The sequence below is a fragment of the Callithrix jacchus genome, chromosome 6, assembly GCF_049354715.1.
Source record: "Callithrix jacchus isolate 240 chromosome 6, calJac240_pri, whole genome shotgun sequence".
Classification (NCBI taxonomy): domain Eukaryota; kingdom Metazoa; phylum Chordata; class Mammalia; order Primates; family Cebidae; genus Callithrix; species Callithrix jacchus.
In genome coordinates, this window is record NC_133507.1 from 136,922,433 (window position 1) to 136,947,601 (window position 25,169).

At 37.8% G+C, this 25,169-nt stretch overlaps 1 protein-coding gene across 1 annotated transcript in view; it reads right to left on the bottom strand.

The window, feature by feature from the left end:
* ABCA12 (ATP binding cassette subfamily A member 12) overlaps positions 1–22,667 on the bottom strand; it is a 210,458-nt gene extending 187,791 nt beyond the window's left edge. The window contains exon 1 of the mRNA XM_035305614.3: positions 22,478–22,667. Within this exon, the coding sequence (XP_035161505.3) occupies positions 22,478–22,546 (69 nt within the window). The 5' untranslated portion in view covers positions 22,547–22,667. The remainder of the gene's footprint in view (positions 1–22,477) is intronic.
* Positions 22,668–25,169: the final 2,502 nt, after the last annotated feature.

The following is a 25,169-nucleotide window of genomic DNA, read 5'->3' on the forward strand; positions in this document are numbered from 1 at the left end:
ATTCTTTAAGGGAAGTATTCATCTGAGTAGGCCTGATGCCCCATGGCTACTTTTAGGAACTTCTATTCATTTTCTATGGCAACTTCATGAGAATTCAGTGACTGAGATCAACTATACCAACACATCTACCTTCAGTTAGGGGCATATATTATATGGTATCTTTAAGCTGTCTTTTGCTTGATATAATATGATGATTTCATGAGGACATTTTGATAAGTTTTAAAATTAATTTTAACATATTTTTGAATCCAGACAAAAAATATAATCTATACCAGAGACATTTAGGTGTTTTAGACTCTGTGGAAGGCAAAAACCACAGCCAGCCTATAAAAAAATCTATTGTCACAAGATTTCCCTAGGATTTTAGGCCAGAGAGAGGTTTACAGAACATTTCTGCATACTGCATTTTAGAGTGATAATAAACACAAAGCCCCCTACACTAGGGTCTCACGGATGTTAAAGTTGACAGGTTAATCACAAAAGCAAGAAATAAATAAAATTAAAATTTTCATAGCAGTAGTGTTGCTCACATACCATTCTAAATATGATCATAAGCAACCTAGAAGCAAATGCAGTGTCAAGGATCCAAACTCTAAACCAATGAGCCATGACTTTTTCTGTTTGTTTGGAGAAAGGGATAATATATTAATTTTATACATATAGACAGAGGAGCTTTCTTGAGAAATTTGAGGAAAGCAGTGTTTAAAGGTTTAGTATTTTCGCTGAGAGTGTAATTATCTCACACTGTCTTCATATCTCATTTGCATTCCACTCCCCTATGCTCTTGACATGAAAAGGTATGTGCACACTAAACAGTTTATAATTCCTTAGTGGGCCAGGACATTTGTATCCTTTTATTTCTCCAGGATTTATTTTCTAAGATGTACCATTCTGTTCTCTTTTTCTTCTTCTTTTCCTGAAAAATTCAATCCAAAAGTCCGTAGATAGGTCCTAGCAAGGTTAAGTGTACATGCTAGTACTTGGGGAGCCACAGTGACCCAGTGAGGGAAGTGGGGCCTTAGAAGGGTGAGAGGACATGGGCACCGAGGCTGCTAGATGTGGGGTGTCAGGGCCCAAGTTGGGTTAAGAAGGTGTCAGTGCAGGGAGACAAGACAGGGGCAGTGCCAGAATTGATTTCATAAGAGAAGGTTGATGACCCATCCTCCCATTAGGGGAATGGGGCTTCTCACTATCCAACAGGGGAATTATAAAAATTGGAGGGCTGGGCGCGGTGGCTCACTCCTGTAATACCAGCACTTTGGGAGGCTGAGGTAGGCTGATCACGAGGTCAAGAGATCAAGACCATCCTGGCCAACATAGTGAAACCCCATCTCTACTAAAATATAAAAAATTAGCTGGGCGTGGTGGCGCGTGTCTGTAGTCCCAGATGCTTGGGAGGTTGAGGCAGGAGAATTGCTTGAACCTGGGAGGCGGAGGTTGCAGTGAGCGGAGATAGCGCCACTGCACTCCAGCCTGGTGCCTGGCGACAGAACGAGACCCTGTCTCAAAAAAAAAAAAATTTGGAAAAGAAGGAAACTAGAATCCACTTGGTAGTGCTGGGTTAGAATGAGCAAAAAAGGGCCGGGTGCAGTGGCTGACGCCTGTACTCCCAGCATTTTGGGAGGCTGAGGTGGGTGGATCACGAGGTCGAGAGATGGAGACCATCCTGGCCAACATGGTGAAACCCCGTCTCTACTAAAAATACAAAAATTAGCCAGGCATGGTGGCACACGCCTCTGGTCCCAGCTACTCCAGAGGCTGAGGCGGAAGCATTGCTTGAACCCAGGAGGCAGAGGTTGCAGTGAGCCGAGCGCCGCTGCACTTCAGCCTGGCGACAGAGCAAGACTCCGTCTTAAAAAAAAAAAAAAAAAAAAGCAAAATGGGCATAAACTCCTAATTCCCAAAATGTATACAGAGACATAACATGCAGATGAAAATGCATGTGTGCATTACTTATTTCTTACTGTCGGGTTCCACAATTTGTTTCTGCCTCATTGTGTACCTTCTTTGTCCAATTCCTGAAAACACCCATTCTTCCAAGAAATGCTAGCTTCTTTCAGTGAACAAACGAGTGGTAGGTGTGATCATTGCTAGTCAGGTCTCACTATTTTCATTACTGGACATAGCTAAAGATTAAATGTAGAAGATAGAGAAAGACAGATGATGGAAATGATAGATACTTATATAGCTTGATTGACTGATATAGATAGGTAGGTAGATAGAAATGTGACAGATTTATTGCATAGGGATTGGCAATAAATGATGGCTATATTTAAACATTAAAATATATTTGAAAATAAAATATTATACTTAATTAAATAAACTAGGAATCCATTTAATCTATGCTGATGTAAATAAACACATAGGTAAACATAAATAAATAGAAAGCTTAATGAGGAATGGAGTATGTAGCTACAAAATCTTTCCCTACAAAACAGGACAAATTGTCATCATGGTCAACCTAATGTGATGAAATGGAGAAAAAAGCATCATTTCTGTGAGTTCTTGCCAAAGATGAATAATAACCTGACTCAAAAAATAAGAAACAACCGATAGTTTAAAGACAATTGGTCATGAAGGTTCAAAAGTGTCATGGTCATGAAAATCAAGGAAAAATTAAGAAACTGTTACAGACTAAAGGAGACGAGCCCTGAAAACTAGATGCAGCACCTAATTCTAAACTGGATCCTTTTGCTATACAAAGGCCACAGTTCCAACAACTGGTGAACCTTGAGTCTAAGGAGTTGATGGTGGTATTGAGCTATGTTTATTTGTCAACAAGGTATATTAAAGTATCTGGGGGTGATGGAGCACCAGTTTCAAATTGTTCTAGAAAAAAGTTATTTGCACTGTTCTTGCAGCATTTCTTTAAATTTGAAATTGCTTTAAAATAAAAAGTTTGGAAATTATTGAAAAGATTTCTGCATTTCTTTTTGGAAATCCAGACCAATTTTTAAAAGAAAAAGATGAAGAAACAGAAAAAGAGATAAAGACAAGCTTCACGGCTAAGAACTCTATCCTGTTGCATGCAAGTATTGGGGTTTGGAGAATTAATGATAATGGCAGGGCACATTTCAGTGACCTTGCAGTCACTAAGCCATCACCTCAAAATTACTAATTTAAATCTTAAGCAATTCCTTGAATACATCAAATGTAAATTCACTGTAAAGTGTTCATTTAAAGCTGATCTGCAGTATCTATTAATGAAATTAAATTATCTAGCAATATTTTCTTCTGCACCTGCTAGGAAGTATTGTCTCAAATATTTGCAAATTTCAAAAAACCCAAAGCTCTAAAAAATTGGGACAAAGCATATGCTTTCAACTTTAGGTCATTGCTACTTTATTACCTTGTCAGAACCCTTTATTCTAATTCCTGCTTGTTTATCTGATTTTATTTTTTTCTACCATTGTTATTTTCTTACCATTTTCACTAAACAGTAAAGAAAATAAAACACAGGCGAATTTTAAATTAACAAATTAACCATAGATTTTCAAATTATATGAAACTACTGTTTGGAGACTTTGTGAATTTAATTACTACATCTTTTTATCCTAGAGCAGAGGTAGCAGACTGGGGGGTAGAAAGACCACATCAGACTCATGGAGGTGTTTTGTCCCTTGCACATGGTTTTGTTACTGCTTTCAGTGAAACGTGAATGCTTTTAAATAGGGAAAGTACTCTCTAGTTCATCATAAATGTCACCATTCCCCACTTTTAAATGGAGTGATTGGTGCACTTTACATATCACATTCCATGTTGTACCCCTACAGATATTTGAGTTGGTGCCTTTATACCAGAGTAGCCTGAGGTTGGTTAGGTCAAAAATAAATAATACCCAGCCGGGCACAGTGGTTCACACCTATAATACCAGTTCTTTGGGAAGCAGAGGAAGGCAGATCGCTTTAGGTCAGGAATTCAAGACCAGCCTGGCCAACATGATGAAACCCTATCTCTACTAAAAATACAAAAATTAGCTAAGTGTGGTGGTATGTGCCTGTAGTCTCAGCTACTCAGGAGGCTGAGGCAGGAGAATCATTTGAACTCGAGGTAGAGGTTGCAGTGAGCCAAGATCTTGCCACCGCACTCCAGCTTGGGTGACAGAATGAGAATGTGTTACAAAAAAAGCTTAATTAATAAAAAAAAGAATGATATGATACTGAGTATCAAAATAATTTCTATATTTCAGTAGGATTTCTTCTGCCTCACTCCAAAAACAAAAACAAAAGGCTAGGATGAAGAGTCTTCATTCCCCTTCATGGAGTCACAGTTTTGGAGAGTTTTAAGGAAATTTAGATCTCAACATGTAAAACAGCAATCATTTCTTTAAGATTTATACATAAATACAACAAAAAATTGTTGAGCATCTACTATGTATCATACACTGGGGATACAGCAATTGAAGTTTTCAGTTTTTTTAGGAAGGGAAACAAATAAATAATTACAACTAATTTTCATTTCTCTGTGAGTAGTGAGGATGAGCATTCTTACATGTTTGTTGGCCACTTGAATGTCATCTTTTGAGAAGTGCCTGTTCATGTCTTTTGCCTGTATTTATCGAATTATTTTTGCTTGTTGATTTGTTTAAGTTTCTTATAGATTCTGGATATTCGACCTCTGTTGATTGCATAGTTTCAGATTATTTTCTCTCATTCTTTAGGTTATCTGTTTCCTCTATTGATCTTTTTTTTTTTTTTAAGACCGAGTCTCACTCTGTCACTTAGGCTGGAGTGCAGTGGTGGGATCTTGGCTCACTGCAACCTCTGCCTCCTGGGTTCAAGTGATTCTCCTGCCTCAGCCTCCTGAGTGGCTGGGATTACAGGTGTGTGCCCGGCTAATTTTTTTATTTCTGGTAGAGATGGGACTTCACCATGTTGACCAGACTGGTCTTGAACTCCTGACCTCAGGTGATCCACCTGCCTTGGCCTCCCAAAGTGCTGGGAATACAGGCAGGAGCCATCACACCCAGCCAATAATTTCTTTTGCTGGGAAAAAGCTCTGTAGCTTAATTAGGCCCCATTCATCAATTTTTAGTTTTGTTACAATTGCTTTTGGGGACTTAGCCAAAAGTTATTTGCCAAGGCCAATGTTGAGAAGGATATTTCCTAGATTTTCTTAAAGGATTTTTAGACTTTGAGGTCTTGCATTTAATTCTATAATCTATCTTGAGTTAATTTTTATATATGGTGAAAGGCAGGGGTTCAGTTTTATTTTTCAGCATATGGCTTGTCAGTTATCCCAGTATCTTTTACTGAATAGGGAGTCCTTTCCCCATTGTTTGGTTTTGTCAGCCTTGTAGAAGATCAGGTGGTTGTATGTCACTTTATTTCTCAGTTTCCAGTTCTGTTCCATTGTTATATGTAACTGTTTTTGAACCAGTGCTGTGCTGTTTTGGCCTCACACCAGTCAGAATAGCCATTATTAAAAAGTAAAAAAAGAAAAAAAAATGCTGGCAAGGCTTCAGTGAATAGGGGACACTTATGTACTGCTGATGGGAGTACAAATTAGTTCAACCACTGCGGAAAGCAGTTTGGAGATTTCTCAAAAGAACATAAAACAAAGCTACCATTCAACCCAGCAATCCCTTTAGTGGCCATATAACAGGGAGACAAAGATCATTATACCAAGAAGATACTCACATGTTCATCACCATGCTACTCATAATAGTAAAGACATGAAATGAACCTAGGTGTCCATCAATGTTGAATTGGATAAAGTAAATATAATACATATATACTGTAGAATATTACATAGCCATGAAAAAGAATGAAATCACGTAATCAGGTCCTTTGCAAAAACATGGATAGAGCTAGAAGCCATAATCCTTAGCAGGTTAATGTAAGAACAGGAAACTAAATATTCCATGTTCCCACTTATAAATGGGAGTTAAACATTGAGCATTCATGCACATACACATGGGAACAGCAGACACTGCAGAGTACTGAGTACTAGAGAGAAAAGGGAGGGATAGGGGCATGGGTTGAAACACTATCTGTTTGGTACTATGCTCATTACTTGGATGCAAAATACTCATGTTAACAATCCTGCACATATACTCCCCATATATAAAATAAAAGTTGAAAAAAATAATTACAACTAGATGGACTAGATTATATGATATAGTAAGTAAAGAATGCAAGAGAAAGATAAATCAAAGAAAGCTGAGTATAAAACATGAAGGGTAAGAGGGAGTCAAACAGAAGGAAAGAAATGTGTGTTGGATGAAGTGTGAGAAAGAAGTGGGAGTCTTTCAAGCAGAAGAAGCATACGTGTGAAGATCCACAGATGGAAAAGAGAGGGGGGATATTCCAGTAACAGAAATAAGTCCAGAACGCCTGGTACATCGAGATTTTAGGAAAAATACATCTGCCATATGGTTATCCAACCTTTATTTGAGTGCTTCTAATGACTAGAAGTTTACTATGAGACTGCTTCATCATGGACAACTCATATTGCCTGATATTTTTGCTCATATCATGGTGAAATCTTTCTTCCAGTAACTGCTACCCATTTGTCTAAGTTTGGCATCCTCTTCCACATAAGAATTCTATAAGTACTTGAAAAGAGACAGAATCCCCTCTTCCCTGGGAAACTTTAACAATTCTGTTAAGTACTGTTACAAAATATCTTCCTCAGGATGAATTATTGTTGTCGAGTAGTCTTATGATTAATGTCAGCATTCAGTACAATACTCCAAATGATAACAGCTAATATATATTGACTGCTTAGGTTATGCAACATGCTCTGTTAAACACAACATTATCACCTTTAATGTAATAACCTCCTTTCCTCTTGCAGATGGGAAGACACGATCTTAAAGTGACTGAATAAGCTTTTCTTCCGGAAGTCATTGAGCAGTAGAGCTGGTATTTGAACCCAAGGAGTCTGGCTTCACTAGCAAAGTTAATCATTAAATTATATAGCTAGACCACTACCAAATGGATTACTAGCTCTCTTTGATTTGAACACTATACTTTTATTAATTTATTCTATGAGAGCACTGAAAATCATTTAAAGGGTTTCCTGTAACCCAGAATTAGCACTTTTTATTGCAAACTTGAAAATAAAAATTGCCCAACCTTCCATATATAAAGTACACTAACTCTTTTCTTTTTTTCTTTATTTCTTTTGGCATTATCCTATAAAACAAGAATGACTGTTGTCTAATGGTAACAAGAGGATTCCAAGGTTTACGTTGCAAAGTAAGAGCTTGGTACCTAACACTTGGAATAAACCTTAGTTCCCATGAAGATCCTTAGTTTCCCATTGCGGAAGTAAAAATGGCTCAGAGTTCTCAATTAATTGGTCTTTCTGTTTGATATGGTTTGGCTGTGTCCCCACCCAAATCTAATGTTGAATTATAGCTCCCATAATCCCCACGAGTCGTGGGAGAAATCCAGTGGGAGGTAATCGAATCATGGGGGCAGCTCTTTCCTGTCTGTTCTTATGATAGTGCACAAACCTCATGAGATCTTATGGTTTGTAAATCAGAGCTCCCTTTCACAGGCTCTCTTGACTGCTGTCATGTAAGATGTATCTTTGCTCCTACTTTGCCTTCTACCGTGACTGTGAGACCTCCCCAGCCATTTGAAACTGTGAGTCCATTAAACCTCTTTTTCTTTATATATTATCCAGTTTCAGATATGCCTCTATTAGCAGCAAGAGAACAGACTAATACACTGATGTACCTCACATCCATCTAAATAAATGACTCACCTAAAAACTGGAATCAAGAAAGTTTTGTGAAATCCATACTTACAGATTTGAACTTTAAAGATTGGTAAATGTTTTATGGTGTTTATAGAAGCAATGGATTTTTATCAGACACTAAGTCAATTAACTCCTCTATTGCTCCCGTTTCTGAACCCTCTTCACCTCAGTTACTTTTTAGTGGTTGACTATATTCATAAAATTTGTATGTCTACTATGTGCCAGGCACCATAATCAATAGGTAGAACCAAAATTTTTGAGCAATTAAAAGTGATTAAGGGAGTAAATGATTCCAATTCAGAAGACCTAAAAGGAACTGGAACATTGACCACACAGTTGAGTAGGTTGTGCAGGACTCCGTTTATTTCTATCTGATTTAGGATGATTTTGAAATTATGGTTTAATCCTAAATTGTTTTATTCCAAAAATTATTTTAATGCATAGACAAACTTGTTCTACAATTTTGAAGCAAAGGTTTTCTCTTTCTTTAGTCACTGTGAAAGGTAGTATGAGCAAGGTAGGGATTGCAGGAGGGTATGTCAAGTTTGATCCAAAATGTAAGCCTTTAGCAAGCTGTGACAATGCCTGAGTGGAAAAGCTAGTTCTATCATCAACTGAGCTAGAGTGTGACCCACTACTGAAACGGTTACAACAGAAAATGAACAACGAAAGTAAATTTCCCTTCTTCAGATAGAAGGCTGGAATTAGATCCCATGTCTGTTGAAATTTGAAGTCACTCTTTGATATGCCTATTTAGGACTCATCTTCTTCTTCTTGATAGATAGATGATAGATAGATAGATGATAGATAGATAGATAGATAGATAGATAGATAGATAGATAGATAGATAGATAGATAATACATACATACATACATACATACATAGCACTTTAGGTTCTGGGGTACATGTGCAGAACATGCAGGATTTTTGCATAGGTACATATATGGCAATGTGGTTTGCTGCATCCTTCCCCCTGTCACCTATATCTGGCATTTCTCCCCATGTTATCCCTCCCCAACATCCCCACCCTGCCACTGTCCCTCCCCTAGACCCCCCAGCAGACCACAGTGTGTGATGCTCCCCTCCCTGTGTCCATGTGTTCTCACTGTTCAACACCCACCTATGAGTGAGAACATGCGGTGTTTGATTTTCTGTTCTTGTGTCAGTTTGCTGAGAATGATGGTTTCCAGATTCATCCATGTCCCCACAAAGGACATGAACTCATCACTTTTTATGGCTAAATAGTATTCCATGGTGTATATGTGCCACATTTTTCTTGTCCAGTCTATCATGGATGGGCATTTGAGTTGGTTCCAGGTCTTTGCTATTGTAAACAGTGCCACAATGAACATACATGTGCAAGTGTTTTTTATAATAAAACTATTTATAATCCTTTGGATATATGCCCAGTAATGGGATTGCTGGGTCAAATGGAATTTCTATTTCTAGGTCCTTCTTTTTTAAAAATTTGAGATTTGGGGGTATATGTGTTTGTTGGTTACATAGGTATTACATGTGTAATAGGTCTCTAGTGTACCCATCACCAAAACACTGTACATTGTATCCAGTAGGTAATTTCTCACCCATAATCCCTTCCCAACTATGGCATCCCCAGAGTCTATTTTCTCTGTCTTTACGCCCATGTGTACTGTTTGTTTAGTTTCCACTTATAAGTGAAAACATATGATATTTGATTTTCTGCACCTATGTTAGTTCATTTAGGATAATGGCTTCCAGTTCCATCCAAGTTGCTGCAAAGGACATTATGTCTTTCTTTTTGATTCCTGTGTATTATTCCATGGTGCTTATATACCACAATTTCTTTTTGTTTTCTTTTTGTCTCTTTTTTAGGATGGAGTTTCATTCTGTTGCCCTACCTGGAGTACAATGACACAATCTCGGCTCACTGCAACCTCCACCTCCTAGATTCCAGTGATTCACTGCTTCAGCCTCCTGAGTAGCTGGGGTTACAGGTGTCCACCACCACATCTGGCTAATTTTGTATTTTTAGTAGAGATGGGATTTCATCATGTTGGCCAGGCTGGTCTCAAACTCCTGACTTCAAGTGATTTACCCATCTCAGACTCCCAAAGTGCTGGGATTATAGGCATGAGCCACTGCACTTGGCCTGTCACATTTTCTTTATCCAATCAACTGTTGGTGGACAGTTAGGCTGTTTTTATGACTTTGCTATTGCAAGCAGTGTTGCAATAACATATGACTGCAGGTCTCCTTTGGGTAGACATCCAGTAGTGGGATTGCTGATTCAAATGGTAGTTTTATTTCCACTTCTTAGAGATATGTCCATACTGTTTTCCATAGTCTGAACTAATTTAAATTCACATCAACAGGGCAATCCTCACAGAGGCAAGCCCAGGCATTTAACAGCTGTCCTTATAGGGGTTGGCCTAGATATTCATAGTGGTTCTTGTCAGGGCCAACCTGGGTGTTCACATCCATGCTCATTGGGCACAGCCAAGGTTTTAGAGGCATGCTCCTCAGGGGAAGTCCAGGTGGTCACAGCTGTTCACATTGGCCCCACGTTTGTGTTCATAGCCATTCTCATCAGCCATTCTTGTCTGGGCATCCTTGTCTTGTTCCACTTCTTAGAGGGAATGCTTACAAATTTTCCCCATTCAGTATTATGTTAGCTGTGGGTTTGTCATAGATAGCTTTTATTACATTAAGGTATGTCCCTTGTATGCCAATTTTGCCAAGAGTTTTAATCATAAAGGGATGCTAGATTTTGTCAAATGTTTTCTCTGCATGTATTGAGACAATCATGTGTTTTCTGTTTTTAATTCCATTTATGTGGGATATCGCATTTATTGACTTGCATATATTAAACCATCCCTGCATCCCTGGTATAAAACCCACTTGATCATGGTGGATTATCTTTTTGATATGTTGTTGGATTCGGTTAGCAAGTGTTTTGTTAAGGATTTTAACATCTATGTTCATCAAGGATATTGCTCTTCAGTTTTCTGCTTATGTTCTTTGCTAGTTTTGGTATTAGGGTGATGCTGGCTTCAAAGAATGAATTAGGGAGGGTCCCTTCTTTCTCTATCTTGTGGAATAGTGTCAAAAGGATTGGTACCAATTCTTTGAATGTCTGGTAGAATTCTTCTGTTAATATGTCTGGTCCTGCACTTTTTTTCTGCTTATAATTTAAAAATTACCATTTCTATTTCCCTCCTTGTTATTGGTCTTTTCAGGGTATCTAATTCTTCCTGATTTAAGCTAAGACAGTTTATTTTTCCTGGAATTGATTCATCTCTTCTAGGTTTTCTAGTTTGTGTGTAGGGTGTTCATAGCAGTCTTTGATGATGTTTTATACTTCAGTGATGTCAGTTGTATTATCTACTGTTTTGTTTCTTAGTGAGGTTACTTAGAGTTTTTCCTCTTCTTTTCTTAGCTAATCTTGCCAGTGGTCTATTTTATTTATCTTTTCAAAGAGCCAGCTTTTTGTTTCACTTATCTTTTGTATGTTTTTGTTTCAATTTAATTTAGTTCTACTCTGATGTTGGTTATTACTTTCGTCTGCTGGGTTTGAGTTTGGTTTGTTCTCATTTCTCTAGTTCCTTGAGGTGTGACCCTAGAGTGTCAGTTTGTGCTCTTTCAGTCTTTTTGATGTATGCATTTAGGGCTATGAACTTTCCTCTTAGCACTGCCTTAGCTGTATCCCAGAGGTTTTGATAGGTTGTTTCATTATTTTTGTCCAGTTCAAAGAATTTTTTAATTTCTATATTGTTTTTGACCCAATGCTCATTCAGGAGTAGGTTATGTAATTTCCATGTATTTCCATGGTTGTGAAGGTTCCTTTTGAAGTTGGTTTTAGTTTTATTCCACTGTGGTCTGAGAGAGTGGTTGACATAATTTCAATTTTCATACATTTATTGAAGTTTGTTTTATGGCCTATCATATGGTCTATCTTGAAGAAAGTTCCATGCACTGTTGAATAGAATGTGTATTCTGTGGTTGTTGGATGAAATGTTCTATGTGCATTAGTTAAGTCCGTTTGTTCCAAGGTATAGTTTAAATTCATTGTTTCTTTGTTAACTTTCTGTCTTGATGAACTGCCTAGTGCCGTCAGTGGAGTACTGAAGTACCCCAGAATATTTTGTTGCTGTCTGTCTCATTTCTTAGGTCTATTGGTAATTGCTCTATAAATTTGGGAGCTCCAGTGTTAAGTGTATATATGTTTAGGAATGTAATATTTTGCTGTTGGACAAGGCCTTTACCATTATGTAATGTCCCTCTTTGTCTCTTTTAACTGCTATTGCTTTAAAGTTTGTTTTGTCTGATAGAAGAATAGCTACTCCTTTTTGCTTTTGGTATCCATTTGTGTGAAATGCCTTTTTCTACCCCTTTACTTTAAGTTTATGTGAGTACTTTTGTGCTAAATGAGTCTCCTGAAGGCAGCAGATGGTTGGTGAGTTGTTTTCCATTTTGTGGTTCTGTATCTTTTAAGTGGAGCATTTAGGCCATTTATAGTTAATGTTGGTATTGAAATGTGAGGTTCCATTGCATTCATTGTGCTCTGTTTTATTTTGTTTTTTATTTTTTTGCTTTTAAACTTGTATTTTTGTTTTATAGGTTCTGTGTGATTAATGCTTTAAAGAGATTCTGTTTTGAATCTGTTTCAGAATTTGTTTCAAGATTTAGAGCTCCTTTTAGCAGTTCTTGTAGGTGGTGGCTTAGTAATGGCAAATTCTTTCAGCATTTGTTTGTCTGGAAAAGACTCTATCTTTTCTTCATCTATGTTGCTTACATGTATCAGTGGATACAAAATTCTTGGCTGATAATTGTTTTTCTTGAGGAGGCTTAAGATAAGGCCCGAACCTCTTGTGGGTTTTCTGCTGAAAAATCTGCAGTTAATCTGATAGGTTTTCCTTTATAGGTTACCTGGTGCTTCTGTCTCACAGCTTTTAAGATTCTTTCCTTTGTGTTAACTGGATAACCTGATGATAGTGTGCCTAGGTAAAGATCTTCTTGTGATAAATTTCCCAGGTGTTCTTTGTGCTTCTTGTATTTGCATGTCTAGATCTCTAGCAAGGCTGGGGAGGTTTTCCTCAATTATTCTTCCAAATATGTTTTCCAAACTTTTAGAATTCTTTTCTTCCTTAGAAAAACCAATTATTCTTAGGTTTGGTGCTTTAACATAATCCCAGGCATCTTGAAGGCTTTGTTCATATTTTCTTATTCTTTTTTCTTTGTCTTTGTTGGATTGGGTTAATTTGAAGAGCTTGTCTTCAAGCTCTGAATTTTTTTTCTACTTGTTCAATTCTATTGCTGAGACTTCCCAGAGTATCCCTCATTTCTAAAAGTTTGTCCAATGTTTCCTGAATTTTTTATTGTTTTTTTCTTTAAGTGATCTAGTTCCCTGAACATTTCTCCCTCCACTTCTTGTACCATTTTTTGGATTCCCTTGCACTGGGCTTCACCTTTCTCTGGTCCTTCCATGATTAGCTTAATGACTAACCTCCTAAATTCTTTTCTTGGTTTGGATCTATTGCTGGTGAACTAGTGTGATTTTTGGGGGCTGGTGAAGAGTGTTTCTTTGGTCATATTACCAGGGTTGGTTTTCTGTTTCCTTCTCATTGGGTAGGCTCTGTCAGAGGGAAAATCTAAGGTTGAAGTCTGTTGTTCAGATTTTTTTGTCCCACAGGGTGTTCCCTTGATGTAGTACTCTCCCTCCTTTCCTGTGGGTATGGCTTCCTGTGGGCCAAGAGCAGTGATTGTTGTCTCTTTTCTGGGTCTAGCAACCCAGCTTGTCTATCAGCCTCTGGACCGGTACTGGGGGTTGCCTGCACAAAGTTCTGTGATGTGAACTGTTTATGGATCTCTAAACTGTGGATACTAGAGCCTTCAGTTTCTCCAGTGGGGCTATGTGTTCAGGAGAGGAGAGTCTCTTTTTCCCACTTCTGCAGCTGAGACACTCACAGTTTTGGAGGAATCTCTTGGGTCCTGCAGGAATAGTTCACTTTCTCAGAGGGTCTATGCCTGATCTCCTCGGGTCTCTGGGGTGTGTCCCTGCTGCTGCCCAATCCATGTTCAGTGCAAGCAGGAGCTTCTGTGGGCTCCACACTGACTTTTAAATAATAGCCATTCTGACTGGTATAAGATGGCATCTCAGTGTGGTTTAAATTTACATTTCTCTTATGATTCATGATGTTGAAAAATTTTAATAGTTTGTTAACCACTTGTATGTCTTCTTTTGAGAAATGTCTGCTTTTGCCCAGTTTTTAATGGGGCTCTTTGTTTTCTTGAGTTCTTTGAGTTCTTCATAAATTCTAGACACTAATCCATTTTCAGAGGCATAATTTGTAAATAATTTCTCCCATTCTGTAGGTTGTCTGTTAATCCTGTTGATTATTTCTTTGCTATGCAGAAACATTTGGTTTGATTAAGTCTCATTTGTCTATTTTTGCTTTGTTGCATATGCTTTTGGGGTCTTCATTAAAAATTCTTTGTCTAGGCTGATGTTCAGAAAAGTTTTTCCAGGCTCTCTTCTAGGATTTTTATAGTTTTAAGTCTTATGTTTAGGTTTTTAATTCATCTTGAGTTAATTTTTGTATGCGATGAGAAATAGGGGTCCAGTTTCACTCTTTTGCATATGGCTAGCTAGTTACCCAGCACTATTTATTGAATAGGATGTACTTTCTGCATTGTTATTTTTGTTAGCTTTATTGAAGATCAGTTGGATGTAGGCATGTGGCTTTATCTGGGGGTTCTCTATTCTATTCCATCGATCTGTGTCTATTTTTGTTTCAGCATCATGGTAGAACAGCATGTAGTTTTAGCATGATACTGAAATTGTACTACAGCCTTGTAGTACAGTTTGAAGTCAGGCAATGTGATGCCTCCAGCTTTGTTCTTTTCCTTAGGAGTACTTTGGCTATTCGGGCTTTCTCTTGGTTCTATGTAAACTTTAGGATTTTGTATTTTAATTCTGTGAAAAATGATGTTAGTAACTTGGGAATATGGTTATTTTAACAATATTGATTCTTCCAATCCATGTGCATGGAACCTTTTTCCATTTATTGGTATCATCTACAATTTAAAGAAATTAAAACATCACTGTTTCATAGCTCTCCTTGTAGAGATCTTTCACCTCCTTGGTTAAATATTATATCTAGGTATTTTTTGTGTGGCTTTTTTAAATGGCATTAGGTTTCTGATTTGGTTCTCAGATATCTCACTCTTGGTGTATTAAAAATGCTACTGATTTTTATATGTTGATTTTGTATCCTGAGTCTTTACTAAAGTCACTAATCAGTCCTAGAAGTCTTCTAGAGGAGTCTTTAGGGTTTTCTAGGTATATAATCATGGCATCAGTGAACAGAGATAAGTTGACTTCTTCTTTGCTATTTTGGATGCCTTTTATTTCTTTCTATTGTTGATAGCTCTAGCTAAGACTTCCAATACTATGTTGAATAGAAGTAGTGAGACTGAACATCCTTGTCTTGTTCCAGTTCTTAGAGAAAATGTTTCAACTTTTCCCCATTCAGCACGATGTTGGCTGTGGGTTTGTCATATATAGCTCTTATTATTTTGAGGTATGCTTCACTTGTGCTTAGTCTGCTGAGGGCTTTTTTTAAAATCACAAAAGGATGTTGGATTTTATGGAATGCTTTTTCTGCATTTATGGAGATGGTCATATGGTCTTTGTGCTTAGTTCTGCTTATGTAGTGGATCATGTTTATTGATTCACATACGTTGAGCCATCCTTGCTTCCTTGATTATGGTGAATTATTATTTTATGTGCTGTTGGATTCAATTTGCTAGTATTTGTTGAGGATTTTTGCATATATACTCAGCAGAAATATTTGCCTGTAGTTTTCTTTTTTATTGTTGTTGTGTTCTTGCCTAACTTTGATATCATGGTGATACTAGATTTATAGAATGAGTTGGGATGGGAGCACTCCTCTTGGTTTTTTTTGGAATAGTTTCACTAAGATTGGCACCACCTCTTCTTTGTACATATGGTAAAATTTGGCTGTGAATCCATCTTGTCCTGGGCTTTTTTTTTTTTTAATAAGGAGTTTTTTTTAAATTATTGATTTAATTTTATTACTTGTTATTGGTCTGTTCAGGGTTTCTATTTCTTCCCGGTTCAATCTTGGGGGTTGAATGTTTTCTAGTTTGTGTGAATAGAGGTGTTCATAGTAATCTTTGATGATCTTTTCTATTTCTCTGGTAATAGTTGTGATGTCACCTTTATCTTTTCTAGTATTTATTTGAATCTTTCTTTTTTCCTTAGTCTAGCTGGTGGTCTGCAAGTTTTGTTTAGCTTTTCAAAGGATCAACTTTTCATTCATTGAAATTTTCTATCATTTTTTGCTTCAATCTCATTTATTTTTGCTGTAATCTGTGTTATTTCTTTTCTTCTGATAGCTTTTACTTTCTTTTGCTCGTTTTTCTAGTATGTTGAAGTGTGACGTTAAGTTGTTAATTTGAGATCCTTCAGTCTTTTTGATGTAAGCATTTAATGCCACAAACTTACCTCTCAGAACTGCATTAACTATATCCTAGTAGTTTTGGTATGCTGTGTCTTTATTTTCATTTGTTTTGAATAATTTTTAAAAAAATTTCTGCCATTATTTTACTGTTTACACAAAAGTTGTTTAGGAGCAAGCTGTTTCATTTCCATGTACGTGTGTAGTTTTTGAAAGTCTCTCCTTGGTATTAATTTCCAATCTTATTCCACTGTGGTCCAGGAAGATACTTGATATGATTTCAATTGTTTTGAATTAATTGAGACATTCTTCTCATCTGTGCATGAAACATTCTCCAGAATATCCATACAGTTAATTTTGGAGAATGTTTCACGCACAGATGAGAAGAATGTATATTCAGCAGTTGTTGGGTGTAATGTTATATAAATATGTATTATGTCTTTTTGCTCTATAGTCCAATTTAAGTCCACAGTTTCCTTGTTGATTTTCTGTCTTGATTATCTGTCTAGTAATATCAGTGGGATGTTGAAGTCCACCACTACTATTGTATTGTTATTAACCTGTTTTTCTAGGTCTAGTAGTATTTATTTTATCAATCTAGGTACTTCAGTATTGGGCTTATATATATTTGAGATAGTTAAATCTTCTTGTTGTATTGAATCTTTTGTCATTATATAATGCCTTTGTCTTTTTTTTTGACTGTTGTTGGTTTAATGTCTGTTTATCTGATATGAGAATGGCTACTTGCTTTTCTTTTCCATTTGTGTGATGTATCTTTTTCCACCTGTTTACTTTGAGTCTGAATGCATTGTTAGCCAGTAGGTGAGTCTCTTGTACGAAGAAGATGCCTTTGTTTTTTTTTAAAAAATCCTATTTGCCACTCTGTATCTTTTAAGTGGGGCATTGAGGTCATTTATGTTAAAAGTTAATATTGACATTTGAGATTTTGTTCCTGATGTAATGCTGTTAGCCAGTTTTTTGAGGTTTCTACTGTGTAATTGCTTTACAAGATCTGTGAGCTCTGTAGTTATATATCTTTTTCTAATGACAAGTGTCATCCTTTTGTTTCTATGTATAGAAATCCTTTGAAAATTTCTTGTAGGACCAGGCTAATGATGACAAATTCTCCTAGTGTTTGCTTGTCTGGGAAAGACTTTATTTCTCCTTCATTTATGAAGCTCCGTTTGGCAGGATATAAAATTCTGGCTGGCATTTTTTCTTCTTTAAGGAGGCTAAAAATAGATCCTCATCTTTTTTATTATAGGCCTTCTGCTGAGAAGTCCACTGTTACTCTAATCAGTTATCCTTTATAGGTGTTTTGACTTTTCTAACTGGCTTTTTTTTTTTTGTATGGACCTTGGATTGCCTGGTGACTGTATGACTTGGTGATATTTGGCCTGCATAAACTCTCACAAGTGTTCTCTAAATTTATGTCTGGTAATATCTGGACGTCTATCACTCAAGCAAGATTAGGGATATTTCCTTGAATTATTCTCTAAAATATGTTTTTCAAGTTGTTTACTTTTTCTCCTTCTCTATTCCCATGATGTGTAGGTTTGGTCACTTTACATAATCTCATTTTTCTTATAGGCTTTGCCATCTTAATAGAAGATAAACTCTTATGTTATCTAGTCTTTCAGCCTGCCATCGCTTTGCTGTCCCAGGACTCTTTCCTGACATCAACTAGCATCTCATTAGGTAAGCCTTCCTGTTGCTAACCATCTCTGCTGGAATGTTTCTTCATTATTTCATTATTTTTAAAGTTAAATTACAAGCCCAGCAGGATAACAACTGCATCTGGTTGATTTTCTCTATTATCTAACATTCTGTTAGTACTAATGTATTTTTCTTTACTCTCCTGTAGTATTCATTTTTTTGGCAATGCAATTGAGAATTTATATTGCTACAAATATTAAAAATCATCAATTTCTAAGGCCTTCTTACCAGATATGATCTGCTCTTTGGTGGGCTAATCATTAAGCAGGGATAAGAGAATGTTGGGGAAAAAACTGAAACTCACAAGCAATAGAGAAGCATAAGGAAGTAATGGAAAGAATAAACTAATGGTTGGGGAAATCTGACTTTGAGCTTTAAATTTACTGTGTGACCTTGGACAAGTCCCTTGAGCTGTTTAGGACCCTGTAAAATTAAGTCAGTTCACTATGTCCCAATGTTCCAGAATTCAGATATCTTACTTTACAAAAAAAGAGAGACATTTACTCCAAGAACAATTTTGAGGGAACTCACCACCAAAATTAAAAATTCCCTTTTTTATAGCCAAACCAAATATTTAGCTTATATTATTCTCATTCTGTTTTTCAGATTCTCTTCTCAGTTTCTATTTTAGTATACATTTTTCTATTTCGTTCTTTCTTTCTTTTTTTTGAGAGTCAAACTTTTTTGCCCAGGCTAAAGTATAGTGGCAGAATCTAGGTTCACTGCAGCTTCAATCTTCCAGGCTCGGGTAATCCTCCCACCTCAGCCTCCCAAGTAGCTGGAAACACTGGCATGTGCCACCATGCCAAGCTAATTTTTTGTATTTTTTCATAGAAACAGGGTTTACTATGTTGCCCCTGCTGGTCTTGAACTCCTATGCTCAAGTCACCCATCTGCCTCAGCCTCTCAAAGGAATAGGCATGAGCCACTGCACCTGGCCAGCATATACTTTTCAAAAATTTTTATTTATTTTTCTTTTCTGATATGGAGTCTCACTCTGTCACCCAGGCTGGAGTGCAGTGGCACAATCTCAGTTCACTGAAATCTCCAACTCTCAGGTTCAAGTGATTTAGCCTCCCAATTAGCTGAGATTACAGGTGTGCACCACCATGCCCAGATAATTTTTGAATCTTTTTAGTAGAGACAGAGTTTTGCCATGTTGGCCAGACTGGTCTTGAACTTCTAACCTCAAGTGATCCACCTGCTTCAGCCTACCAGAGTGCTAGGATTACAGGCATGAGCCCTTGCACTCAGCCCCAGCATATACTTTTATACTGTACACATTTCCTCATTAATCTCCAATTTACCTTAATATTTTACTATATCTTTCTTTGCTTTTTTTTGCTTGTTTCACGTGTCATCTTTCTCCATTAATAGCTTCTTAACTTCTTCCCCTTTGAATTATTGTTCCCACCACCTTGCTTTGTGATGGGATTTCTAAAAAATATTAGGCAAGTTTGTCATGGTGGCGATGCTGGCATTTTTCTTTACCATTAAACTGGTGCCTTTAGTCCCAGCTACTCAGGAGGCTGAGGCAGGAGAATCGCTTGAACCTGGTAGGTGGAGGCTGCAGTGAGCTGAGATGGTGCCACTGCACTCCAACATTTCCTGTTTCCACAACTTAATTTCTGTTTTTCTGTGAGTAAAAGTACATTTTTAAAGTGCAAATTTTAGGATGATTATGAATATAGAAATATGAATGCTTGCATTTTAAATTATTATTTGATGGATAACCAAGTCTAATTCCTACACAAACTCTTCTCCTCAAATTCATATGTGCCTTCTTTTCACATTTCAAATTAGTCTGTCTTCTAATTTGCCTATATTTTCTCTTTATGCAATTTTTTTCATTTAATCCCCCTTTAGATATTTAATTCTAGCTTCCAACCTCTCATTTCTCTCTTTTTAATTGCAATGCCATCACACATATATCCTTCCCACCTGTGTCTTCAAGTCTTCTTCCCAATTTGGAGAGATGGAGCTGACCCCAGGTAAAACTGTGAAGGAAATTTATCTTTCTTTGTCCTTTCACCCTCCACTTAGAATTCCCCTTCCTTTTCCTTTTGCATCGCCATCTTCTGCAGGTCTCTCTGGTCCCTCTGGTTGGTTATAATGGATTCAGGTTGGCCTTCTGTATTGTCCCAAATTTTGGACTTTTTCTGACTTTACTTCTTGCCATGAAGTCTTATCTGTCCTAGTTTCCATTTGCTTAAGGTGAACTTAAGATCTGAATCATTCCATTTCCCCAAATGAATTAGTGGCTTATGTATTCTTACTCCCTAGGAAAAGTATAGTTACCAGAGTTTATTTAGGGGTTTTGGTTAGATGGGAATAATGCAAGGTGTCATGCTGGAAACACTTTTAATATATCTGACTTGCATCTCCCCAAATATTTCACCATGTCCAGTAAACAATGGCTAAAATGAAGAGAAACCCTGAAGGAGAAAATCACTATACCCACTACTTTCAAGATAAGGAAAAAACTTGTCATTACAACTTCTAAACGTAAAATTTCTCAATGAAAAACAACATATTCACCTGAGATTTGGGTGGTTTCTTTTCTGTAACTTTTTTTTTCTCTCACAAAATAGAGTTGTAAAAGAAACAGACCTCAGCATTCAAATTATTGGCAATAACATACAGATTTTAGTTCCTCTGTGTTTTTGTTTTTAGCTATTGACTTTTTATCACTTACAAACTTCACAGTATGTAGATTTCTTCCTTTTACCCACACTCTTTTCCCCTGAATTTCCTTTCATTATTAATTTGCATAAAATATGACACACATTGCCTCAAATCCCTAACTAATCTATCTGCTAAGTGCATCACCATTATAAAGCACTTTGAAATACATTAGCACATTTGGTACTTCCCCCAATATGAGTTAGATGCGGCAGGCTTCATGCCACATCTAACTAATCATGTCACATATAACTCATCATGCCACATCATGGTGGGAAAGCCAGCACTTAGAGAAACTGTCTTAAACTACTTAAGTTACATGACGAGCAGTGGCAGGGGCCCCAACTCGCATCCTCTGACCACATCCACATACCCAGGATCCTTTCCCTGCTAATGCCACACAGAATCAACCACGTGATAATTATGGGGAGCTTTTCTTCTCCGCCCCCCCCCCCCCAGTTAAAAAACAAATAAAAACATGAATGAGGCTGGGCGTGGTGACTCACACCTGTATCCAGCACTTTGGGAGGCTGAGGTGAGTAGATCACAAGGTCAAGAGATCAAGACAATCCTGGCCAACATGGTGAAGTCCCGCTTCTACTAAAAATACAAAAATTAGCTGGGCATGGTGGTGGGTGCCTTTAGTCCCAGCTACTCGGGAGGCTGAAGCAGAAAAATTGCTTGAATCCAGTAGGTGGAGGTTTCAGTGAGCCAAGATGGTGCCACAGCACCATCACACTGCCTGGAGTGCCTGCTTACTCTGCCTGGTGACAGAGTAAGACTTCCATCTCAAAAAAAAAAAAAAAAAAAGAAAAGAAAAGAAAAACAACAACAACAAAAACAAAAGAATGAGTTTATAATTTTATATTCAAACCCCACACCCATGCAATCACATGCCTTATGATTTTAAAACCCTACCCGCAAAATTCACAAGAGTAAGTGAACATCTACGTCGTCCTCTTACTACACACATCAAAACACTCAAGTAAAGTGTCAGGCACTGCAGGCAAGCCTAGAGTGAGATAAGGTACACAGATAAAATGCTAGTTTCTGTGATGCATATTATTTGCATAATAGTTACTCATTCAAGGCTGGGAATTGCCACTTTAAAATTAAGTATATTGAACACCTTTTTGGATTTCCCTGATTTTCAAACATTCTTCTGAATATATAACAATTCACAGAAACCATTTCCTTTCTCAATCATCCTGGGATCTATCTGATGAGGATCTAATAGCTGACTTTGTAATTAGAATGCAAATATTAATGTCAGAGTACGAAAAAAAGGTGTTGTAATAAGCAAAGAGAAGACAGATTGTAGCAGTACAGTTAAATGATTCAATAATATTCTTAAAACATGGCACATCTATACTCTTGTTTGGCATTTCCATTAAATGATTTTTAGATACTAAAATTTTTCAGCTGCTTTTCTATACTAATGGCCTTCAAACTATTTCCGTTCTGTATTTTACCTTTCAACCAAACCATCTACGGCTTTCGGTTTTCTAATATATTTCTCTCCATATATTGTACATTTCAAATAATACTTTTTTTCCTCTATCCCATTTTTAACGAAATTCATTAAGAAAAATACTGAAAGCATTTTGGCTTGAACCCAGAATTCAGCATTCCAGTTCAGCCAGTAACAAGTCATGCTCTTTTCTTTGCCCAGGGCATGTTCTGGTTTACTCTTTCAATTTACTGAAATCAAAAGGCTGCTTTGGGGGGCATGTTACGACTCGTTCTCTTAGCTATAAGACAGACAGGGGGATGAATTCTGAATATCTTACTTCCTGCTTTGGGAAATGCCTTTAAACTCTTCTGTTTTTACCTCTCATTAACATCACATTTTAGAGTTACCTGGCTTATTGCCCCATGCCCCACATTCCCACACTTTTTTTTAACTCACCGGCTGCCTTTTTACACCCAGCCAATTTTTCCAGACCAGGATCCGAAGCTGATGAAACTGGGAAGCCATCCTTCAAACACCCCAAATTAGAGAATTTCTCTTCTTTTCTCCACTTGACAAATGAAGAATTGATGCCCCGTCCAACTTGCTGTATGTCAGTGTATCAGTATGCTTTTCACGGCATAGCTTCCTTGAGAGCTGGGGTAAGAAACCCACAATTCTTCTGTTTCTGCTGGATTTTCCCCTATGGTTAATCCTTAATCAAGAAGCACTTCTCAGTCAACTCTTCTTCCAAAAGAAGGACCCAGATCAGTATCTTATGTGGCTTATGCTTATTTTAAAATAATATCCAGTTGCTTGAAGTCCAGACTCAAGAGAGAATGAGCATCATTCAGATAATGCCTCACTGAAAAAAAAAAAAAAGCAGCAGCAGCTGAACCCACACCTCCTACTCTCCATGAAATTAATTGCCTATCCACACCTTAGAGAGCATGTCACCTGCACTGGATGCGTCACAGGAATTAGGGGTGGGACCCTTGCCAGGCCAGTAGGACTTGTCCTACATTCTCTTGTCTTCTTTGCTGCACAAAGTGTCTGCTCTAGCAGAGGCAGGGCACAGACAGCATTTCACAGACACTGGGCCCAGTGACTCTTTAATATTAAAGTGTCATTAAAATGATTTAATTCAATACAGCCAGAGCTTAGCTGCAAAGCTCTGAGCCTTAGCCCATCATTAGATATACTAGGGAAAGTATCATCTTTAACCTAAAGTTGAATGTTTTGATTTTAAGGGAAGTGACTATGTTGGCCAGGTCCCACCTTTCATCACAATTTACTAGGTTAAGCACAGTGCAAAAAAGGAAAGGTAGGCTGCAGAGGACATAAACGATATACTGGAGGTTGGGTACGTTGGCTCACACCTGTAATCGCAGCACTTTGATAGACAGAGGCGGGCAGATCACCTGAGGTCAGGAGCTCGAGACCAGCCTGACCAACATCTCTACTATATTTTATACTAAAAATATAAAATTATCTGGGCATGGTGCACATGCCTGTAGTCTCAGCTACTCGGGAGGCTGAGGCAGGAGAATAGCTTGAACCCGGGAAGTGGAGGCTGAAGTGACCAGAGGTGCATTGCACTCCAGCCTGGGCAACAAGAGGGAAATTCCATCTCAATACATGAATGAATGAATGACAAACTGGCGTCTTTCAATTTGGGAGTGGAGATTCATGTGTCTATTACAGGCAAACCACACTGTTTCAGGCTCTTATGGTGAAAGGGGACATAGGCTGATCCAAGATATTTCTATTTCTTCTTTCCATGATACATCCCTCCCTTTCTAAGCCCCTGCCTTTCAAAGTTATCCCAAAGCTGACATCTTCAATGAAGCCCTTTTGGGTATACCCCATAGGACCGACTCTCTTGCCTTTGAGTCCAACATCATTTGTTTTGCTCTCTCTCAAGGAACTTAAAGTTTTGTGTTATTTTTATTTGCATACGTCTTATTTTTCCTACACGATTATAAATGATTTGAGGACATGGACTATTTTATATCACAATACTTTACATATCATTAGTGCTCAATACTTGCTGCTGAATGTAATTGAATAAACTACTGGAGCCAAGGCTAGTGAAATGAAGCTCCCCTTTGATCCTCACACTTACCCTGACTAATCCAGACTCTACTTGCAAAATCCGTTAAAGCACTGTTAAGAATTCTCCCTTCACCTAGGTAAGGTGCCTCACGCCTGTGATCCCAGCACTTTGGGAGGCCAAGGCAGGCAGATCACCTGAAGTCAGGAGTTCGGGACCAGCCTGGCCAACATGGTCAAACCCTGTCTCTACCAAAAATACAAAAAAAAGGAGCCGGGCATGGTAGGGCATGACCGTAATCCCAGCTACTCAGGAGGCTGAAGCAGGAGAATTGCTTGAACCTGGGAAGTGGAGGTTTCAGTAAGCCGAAGTCATGCCACTGCACTCCAGCCTGGGCAGCAGAGCAAGGCTCCATCTCAAAAAAAAAAAAAAAAAAAAAAAAGGAATCCATAGATCCTGCCATAGTAAGTGGTCAATTAATTCTTACTAAATAATTGGGTAGCAACATTTGCTAAGGACTTATTGAATGATCATAGGAGTCCTGTTATATAGAAATTATCATTATTTCCCATTTTCAGTGGAAGAAAGTGATGTTTAGAAGTGCCATAACTTGCTGGAGTTCACCTAGTTAGCAGTGAGAACAGGTGGAACAGCAGAGAAGGAACTCAAACCTCGTTTCTGTACTTTAAAGCTCTGTGCTATGTTGTTTCCAGTCCCATCTATTATACTTTACAGGAAGAGCTGAGAGACAAATGAACATCAGGGATTTTCCCTGTTTCTCTAGGGGGCCTATCACTTGTAGAGATGTTTTCTGTAAGTACACCCATGAAAAATTATTGCCAAAATGAGTGCACAAAGAGTAGTTGCTCCAGGAATTCAGGAAAAGGCAGGCTGCTCTTTTAGGCTTCTTGATAGAGCCTCATGGTGCTTCCCAGCCTGGCTCTTGCCAGCTTCATCAGTTGTTTCTCCACCTTCAGCCGTCCCTCCTGCCATCTGCTAGAATACTTTAGATGAGGACTGTTCACTTTCAGGCTTTGGTCATGCTGTTCCCTCTGCCCAAAATGAAATTGTGCTCATTCTCAAATGACTGACTCAAGT